The 8,487-nt window shown below is 41.6% G+C and overlaps 1 protein-coding gene across 1 annotated transcript; it reads left to right on the plus strand.

The window, feature by feature from the left end:
- Positions 1-1,178: 1,178 nt before the first annotated feature.
- Positions 1,179-4,965, plus strand: LOC143856566 (cytochrome P450 71AU50-like). Its single transcript, XM_077366822.1, has 2 exons — positions 1,179-2,123; positions 4,164-4,965. The coding sequence occupies exons 1-2, from the start codon at positions 1,242-1,244 to the stop codon at positions 4,782-4,784; spliced, it is 1,503 nt and encodes a 500-aa protein (XP_077222937.1). The 5' UTR covers positions 1,179-1,241; the 3' UTR covers positions 4,785-4,965.
- The last annotated feature ends 3,522 nt before the right edge of the window (positions 4,966-8,487 follow it).

Genomic DNA, 8,487 nt, shown 5'->3' on the forward strand with positions numbered 1-8,487 from the left:
GACTAGGTTCTCCTTGTGCATGGGCGACACGTGGCGATATTTAAGAACGACGCCGTATTTGTGTTCCATCACAAATTTAGGTTGAGATTAAAGATTTAAGACTTGGTAAGTCTCTGAATATAAAACTACTTCAGATTGAATCTGATAGCAAGGTGCTAGTACACATGGTCCTAAATAAATCCAGATCTCCTTGGTTCATCCAATACTACTTGCTGCCTTTTGTAAGAGCTCACTCTCACTATCACTCATGTATTTCGAGAGGGCAATCAGGTTGCAAATGCTTTGGCTAATGAAGCATGTCACAGCCAGACCAATAAACATGTCACTTGGCTAATGAGGAGCGTAGGTTAAGACCCTATAGAGTATTACAGTAGCTTGTAGAGTATTAGAGTAGGTTAGGATCGCCCAGATAACTTATATGGTCCATCTACCAGATATAGAGTGTGGCCCACCTTGTTTAGGTGATGCAAACCATTCATTTGATGGGCTCTGGCATAGATAGAGCGTGCCCAAAAAATTAGCTCCATAGGATCACGGTAACCCTTCGATTTGTGAGGTTAAAATGGACGGGTATAAACCTCCACAAATCTGTCTATTTTTAACCTCCACAAATGAAGGGTTAAGATAATCCTATGGACCTATTTTTTGGGCACACCCTATCTATGTGAGGGCCCATCAAATGTATGGTTTGGATCACCAAACAACGAGGTCCCACTGTGTATCTGGCCTCACAGAAATTGAAATTTCAGCCGAAATCCTGTGTACCCTTTAGCAAGTGCTTCACGTGCCACTAAATCTCAATCTCTGGTTGCTTCTTTTTTTTTTTTTTTTTTTTTTTATGACATAGGGTGTCCCCACCCCACTTTGTAGAGTGGGACTAATTCCCTCGAGATGTGCGCAATCACCCATAAACCACGCGCATCGGGTAAGCCCATGGGGGATTTGAACTCTCGTCTCTTGGAGCATACCCAAGACTTTAAGCCAAAGAGGCAAAGAGCCACACCTGTACTCTGGCCTTTTTAACACAGCCAGATTCATTTGACGGTGGTTACAAACATTAAAAGCATTGTCGAATAAGGAATAAAAATGAAGGCACGCTTCCTTTGCAATCTGACAAATCACCTTTCCTTTTTTACATTGTTGCAATCTGGCAAATCATTTGGGGAGAGTGAATACTGCCCTTTTAAGTATACCACTTCCACCCTTCCTGTGTAGCATTCCTTTGCTGGGCACCAGAAACCATGGAGTCTCTACTCCAATGGCCCTCTCTTCTCCTCATAGCATTAGGAGTCTTCTCCTTCACCTTCCTCCTTAATGCCCTTAGAAGGCGAGGAAAGGCTCTTCTTCCTCCTGGCCCTCGTGGACTGCCCATCTTAGGCAATCTCCACATGTTGGGTGACCTCCCTCACCGAAATCTTCAAAAACTAGCCCAAAAATATGGTCCCATCATGTACATGAACCTCGGCTTAGTCCCCACCGTTGTTGTCTCTACCCCTCAAGCAGGGATACAATTTCTCAGAACGCACGACTCAGTCTTCGCAACTCGGCCCATTACCGAGTTTGGAAAATACCTCTTTTACGACCGGAAGGGCCTCGGTTTCTCCGAGTACGGACCCTACTGGCGCAACGCTCGAAAGTTCTGCACATTCGAACTCCTAAGCAACACCAAAATAGACTCCTTTAAGTCTATGCGTAAAGAAGAGATGGCTCTCTTCGTGAGAACCCTTAAAGAGACTCACGATGTCGCTGATCTTAGCGCGAAGGTGGCACAGCTGATAGTAGATATGTCATGCAGAATGCTATTTGGCCAGAAGTATATGGACGAGAGCTTGGATGAAAGGGGGTTTAAAGCTGTGGTCGATGAAACCATGAACTTGGCAGGGGCTTTCAATGTCGCAGATTACATACCATTTGTGGGGCAATTAGATCTTCAAGGATTAGGTAAGCGCATGAAGAAGCTTAGCAAGGTTTATAATGATTTCTTCGAGAAGATCATAGATGACCACCTCAGAACTAAGGTGAAAGGCCCTCCAAGGGATTTTGTTGACGCTATGTTGGCTTTCATGGAGTCCAAGGACAGGGAGTTTCAATTTGATCGGAACTGCATTAAAGGGATTCTTCTGGTAAGGAAACTCATTCAACTCAAAATCTCTAGTATGATTCATTCAACCATGAGGACCATCAGATCTAATGCCTTTGGTCTTTGAGTTAAGAAATCTGATGGATCCGATCAAATCCGATTATCATGAATAATTTTTCGGCCCTCGATCAGGTTGAGATGCATCTGTACCACCGACCCAAGGTCGGGACAGGTGTTAAATCATCCTCTCCTCTAAATGTACCCATTTTTAAATAAATAATATATAGGGATGTATTTATCTGGTCCGTCGGATCAGATAAGTTATCTGGTCCGTCAGCAAGAAGCACAATGGGCCCACATTGTTTGGGTGATCCAAACCGTTCATTTGATAGGCCCTGGCATAGATATAGGGTGAGCCCAAAAAAATAGCTCCATAGGATCATCCTAACCCTTCGATTTTTGGAAGTTAAAAACTTACAGATTTGTATTTTTCGAAGTTAAAAACTTACAGATTTGTGGAGGTTTATACCCATCCATTTTAACCTCACAAATCGAGGGGTTAGGGTGATCTTATGGAGCTGATTTTTTGGGCAAGCTCTATCTATGCCAGGGCCCATCAAATGAATGGTTTGCATCACCCAAACAACATGTGCCCCACTCTGTTTCTAGCAGACATCCCAGATAAGTTATCTGGTCCATCCTAACCTACTCTAATAATCTATAGGGTCTTAACCCATGCTCCTCATAACTAGGGGTGTAAACAAATCGAATTTGAATCGGATATGGCTATATCCGAATTCGATTACAGTATACACTATCCGAATTTGGATTCGGATTCGAATTTGACGGATATTTAATATCTATTATCGAATTCGAATCTGTCGGATATTGTTCGAATTCGGATATTATCCGTATCCGTTTATCCGGTAAATTCGAACATTTTATTGCATCACTTTATCTTTCTTCTCCTTCTTACTCCTCGAATAAATTTTCCAAAACCTAAAACCAGACCTCTACATTCTCTTCACAAAATTAACTCTCAAACCCTAAAATATATGAGATTCTCTTCTTCCTTTTAAAACGAAGGCAGAGAGAAAGAGAGGTGGTGGGGATGGATGATGGTGCTGGTAGTGGTCTTTGGTTTTTTTTTATGTATATGATGGAATGGGTTTTGGCTATTTTCAACAGGAGAAGTGGCAGTGCTGATTGTGGAACATGAAGAGAAATGGGGATGGAGATGGGGATTGGGTTAGAGATGGAGGTGATTGGCGGTGATGGAGGTGGTTGTGAGAAGGTGGAGAGAGGTGGTGGCGGATTTTGGTGGGGTTGGAGGCACCAAGGAATGCTGAAGATGGTGTCTCAGCCTCCTCTTTTCTCCTCTCTCTTGCTTCTCCTTGCAAACGTTAGAAATCCCCTTTTTAATTTCATTTTGGGTTTTTATATAACCCTAAGTTGGAAAATTGATCGGAGCCATCCATTTACCATAAATGACTATGGCCTTTTGCTCTAGAATTCTCTAGAAACTATGGCATCTTCTTTCTCCATTTGTCTCTTTTATCCTACAACCCACATTTGTTGCTTCATAATCATAAAGAAGCCATGTAAAACTCCAAGAATGCCCTTAAAATGATAGATAACTTCATTTTCTACCCAAAACACTTTGTTTTTGTTTTTTTTCTAGAAAGAAAATTCACTTTTCTTTTAGAAAAAAAAGATAGTGTGTCATTACTAAAATAAATATTAATGATATTATTAATAATAAATAAAAATGATTTACTTCTCGGATTCGGATGTTAAACGGATCGGATATATTATTTACCAGATTCGCATCCGCTAAGAGCCGGATATCTCATAAACGGATTCGGATAATATTCGCTTGAAACGGATCCGGATAATATTCGCTTTAAACGGATTCGGATGCGGACGGTAATCGAATTTTCGAAAATCCATTTACACCCCTACTCATAACATATGCTATGAAATGTAAGAAAAGGGGATGGATATATCATTTCCAAATAAAAAATTACCGAAATTAGGTAAGCAAATTGAAGAAGATACTTATAAATTTTATCTTCCTTTGCAGGACATGCTCATTGGTGCTGTAGATACAGCCGCAGCGACAACCGAGTGGGTACTTTCTGAGCTCCTCCGTAACCCAAGAGTGATGAAGAACGTCCGGGACGAGTTAGCTAGAGTGGTGGGAATGGACCGGATGGTGGAAGAGTCAGACCTTGGAAACCTAGACTACCTTGACATGGCCCTCAAGGAAAGCATGAGACTTCATCCCGTTGCTCCACTCCTCGTGCCTCGTGAATCCATGGAAAACATCACAATCGAGGGCTACCACATTCCGAAGAAGAGCCGTGTGATCATCAATGCGTGGGCCATCTCCCGGGACTCGACCGCATGGCCTAACCCTGAAGAATTTAACCCCGAGAGGTTCATCGGAAACAATGCCGACATGCGGGGGAGTGATTGCCTTTTCCTGCCATTCGGGGCGGGCCGCCGGGGCTGCCCGGGCATCTCGCTCGGGCTGTTGGTGGTGCGCCTGGTTGTGTCACAGCTGATGCATTGCTTTAGCTGGGAGCTTCCTGATGGGGTGAAGCCAAATGAGCTTGACATGAGCGAGAAGTTCAGTTTGGTGGTGCCCAGGGCGAACCATCTTAAGGCAATTCCTTCTTATCGCCTACTTAAGGATGTTTGATAAAAGGAGAGCCTTGTGTCCACAATGTGATAGATGTTCTCCTTTTTCTGTTACTGTTTGCTCTTTCTCTGGACTTATTACCGTAGTGCATTTTGCGAGTGGTCGTGTATGCACATTGGTATATTTTATAGTCTATATAATAAATGACTATGTTTATATAATAAATGACTATGTTTTTAAATTATAGCTTGTTTGGTAAGTAGTGGACTTCATCTTAGCTCAACTATTGATTACACAAATTGCCTTTTCCTTTTAACCTCAGCCTTTTTTTTTGCCGGAATTTTACTGTGAAGCACTGGGATGGACCCGCTGGTTTTATTAGAGAAATCCAAAGAAGATGGCCAAAACAGGCTCACTAGACAATGAGGATATGTACAGTCTAAAGCTTACATAAAAATAAGAAACACGATCTGCCCTTAAAACTCAGACCGGAGATCCCCATGTAATCACATCTCATTGCTCTTTTGGCCTTTTTAGGGAGGATCTCTCGAGGAGAAGAAATGTTGATTGGTCTGGCTGTGACATGCTTCATTAGCCAAAGCATCTGCATCTTGATTGCCCTCTCGAAATACATGAGAGATAGTGAGAGTGAGCTCTTACAAAAGGCACGATATGTCTAACCGGTAGTATTGGATGAACCAAAGAGATCTGGATTTATTTAGGACCATGTGTAGTAGCACCTTGCTATCAGATTCAATCTAAAGTAGTTTTATATTCAGAGACTTACGAAGTCTTAAAGTTTTAATCTCAATCTTATTTGTGTACTGCAGGGAACAAACAGTTATAGTTATTTTCTCCTATGCTTTTGGTTTTTCAGGGTAATTCGTCGTTCTGTATGACCAGGGATGATGTTGCGCAATTTCTTATTCAGCATAGCAAAGCAAGATACTCACCTTAAGGTTATTATCCCTTTCTGAAAAGCTGTGACAATGGAAGTGAAAATACTACTAGGCCAAGGTGTGGAAACCCAAGAGGGGAGAGGGTGAATTGGGTTTATAAAAATTTCGCCCTTGTTAAAATTTAATTAACTAATTTAAGCCTGTGGACCCCGATCTCGAGGACGGTCGGCGAGGGACACGAGATCCCACGCCGGTCCAATAAGATCCCCACAATGTGAAGGAGAGCTCTACCAAGGAACTCTCGAAATGGTGCCACTCACAGCATGTGTGGCGATATAAATGAGATACCTCTCGATTCAAGGACCAGCCCGGAACCAAGATGTACCTATAACAAAGAAGAGTCGCCATCCAAGGAAGTAGGCCCTGGATCCCATGAAATACTCTGTTGCAACGGATAACCAGAGATACAAAAGTCCGTGCCTGATGACGAATGGGGAAGGTATTAAGCGCCCCCAATTTGCCCAAGTGCAAGCACCTGGTCTCTTATGCCATTTTAAATTAATTTTGAAGAGTTTTGGGCTAAAATCATGTGAAATGGGAACGAGTTTCTCCGAGAAAACGTCTATCTAAGCATGCATGACCCGGGGATGGGCAAAAGAAAATAAACATCCAAATCCTAACTCACCGCATCTACTCCTAACCCATCACATCTAGGAAAGCAATAACATCCGCATGCACAGCTACAGCTAAGCAAGTAATAACAGATATGATAAGCAGAAAAGCAGTAAATATCTACAGCTAAGCATGTGAAACTAAACGCACAAGGAATAAGCAAGCTGAAAGTAAACACACAAGGAACCAAAGACAAACACACGATAAACTAAAAGATGCAAGGGAAGAAAGGAATTAGAAAATAGACGGTATGCGCAAACCCAAAATGCCAGGGAAAAGAAAATGGGACATACGATAGACTCAGGGAGTGATTCTAAAGGAATCGAGCTCAGTGATCCTGATCCGCTAAAGATCGGATAAGTCTCACGGTCGTCATAGCCTATCGTTGGGCTCAGCGAGGACAATCCCTGTGAAGGGGCCACACTACGTTGTCACCCGTCCCAAAACCCGATAAAACGTTGGAAAACCGATGAAAACCGAAAAACCACGATCAAAAGGGTAATAGAATGAAAAGCAGGCTCCGACTGACTTGACAATCACTATCCTTGCCCATTTTGATTTTTGTTTTGAAAGGTTTGAAAGATTTAAAAAAAAATGTTTGAATGATTTTTTGAAGGGTTTAAATGATTTTATTGAAAAGTTTGACTGAACTTGGGACGAGAATCCCAAGCTGCCTACGTACCCTGTGGAAAGGGATCAAGCCAACGTAGTTCGAAACAGCTTTTCGAAATACGCTTTGAGTGTTTTTGATGTTTTTTTTTTGGATTTTTGTTATTTGATTTTTATGTATTTTTTTATCCCTTTTGATTGAAAGGGGGTTTTGGCTCAAGAGGTTGCCGTCCGTCATCGCCTAAAACCTGACGAAAGTGTTCCTGTAATCGAGGGAATCCTAAAGCTCGAAAAGGATCCCGAGGAACATGAGGAGAATGACTCCGAAAGAAGAAGAAACCCCAGGAAATGTCCATATAGCCGAAAGAATCCCGAAGCCCGAGTAGGATCCCTAGGAACATGAGGAGAGTAATCCCGAAAGAAGACAAGGTAGAACCCCTGAACCCTATAAGAGACAAAGGTCCTAAAGAAAGAGAAATCCCTAAACCCCTATGAGAAATCCTAGTATAAGGAGGAGGACAGGGAGGGTAAAGGGGTAAGGATACAAAGATCAAGATTAAGACCCAAAATTGGACTGTAAAAGAAAAATATGCTTTAGTCATAGCAACAAAAGAGAGATGAGCTTTCTACTTTCCTAGAAATAGCAAGGTTAGGGAACATAGCTTATGGGGAAGCTAGACAATTTAACGGCACCTTCACATCTCTAATTTAACCCCTACACCATTTTTGCCCAAGTGTTTCCAATGTTGAAGATCATCGCAGCCCTACTAGGGAAAATGAAAGAGCAACTTCCGCTTGTGCTACCATTAAATATGGTACTATGACTCTCATTAAACATGATGGGACTTGAATTAGAGCAATTAAATTAGCTCATCCTGACTTTTATCATGATAACCATTAAAAATTATTACGATTTCCAAGATAAATGAAATGCTAAGAATTGATCAAGACAACAAAGACAAGATGATCATGTGCAATTATCAAAGATTGGTAATGTTAATATCAAGACAAAAGGAAGTGCTAATATTAGCACTACTGGTGCTGTGATAATTGTACCAAACTTATCTTGTCTCCTAACACAAGAAAGAGCACAAGAAACAATCAAAGGCCATTGTAATCCCACAATAATAAAGCAAGGCAAGTTGATTGGGTGCAATTATCATAACATAATAGCCCAAGAATTTTAAAACAATCCAAAGGGAGCTAGAAAATTACCTGAGATGATGCCCAAGATAAAATTGAAAATGGGTTCAGAAAGAATGCTTTGCCGATGCTATCTCCTCTTTATTATTTTCCTTCTTTCTCAAGATCAAAATTTTCTCTTCTTTGCAAACTACACAGACCTTTTCTCTTTCTTCTCCAATCTCCTTCTACTCTCGGAACCCTAAATCAATTTCCCATTTCCCCCAAGCTCACAGCCAAACATTAATTCACTTCTTTTACCAGACCCTAAGACAAAAATCAGAGAGAAATTGGGGTCATGAGATCCAAAGAGAGGTCATGGATGCTATGGTGGTTCAATGGGAATGAGTTGTGGGGATGGCGATAAACGAGGAGATGGAGAAGTAAGTGATCAGAACAGG

This window comes from Tasmannia lanceolata, unplaced genomic scaffold (genome assembly GCF_043159265.1).
Source record: "Tasmannia lanceolata isolate RefF3 unplaced genomic scaffold, GAP_Taslan_0.1 ptg000023l, whole genome shotgun sequence".
NCBI classification, from domain to species: Eukaryota; Viridiplantae; Streptophyta; class Magnoliopsida; order Canellales; family Winteraceae; genus Tasmannia; species Tasmannia lanceolata.

Excerpts from the sequence above, each read along its gene's own strand:
- LOC143856566 (XM_077366822.1), top strand. The coding sequence starts at position 1,242 with ATGGAGTCTCTACTCCAATGGCCCTCTCTTCTCCTCATAGCATTAGGA. Across the intron at positions 2,124-4,163 it reads GCATTAAAGGGATTCTTCTG|GACATGCTCATTGGTGCTGT; the intron begins GTAAGGAAACTC and ends CTTCCTTTGCAG.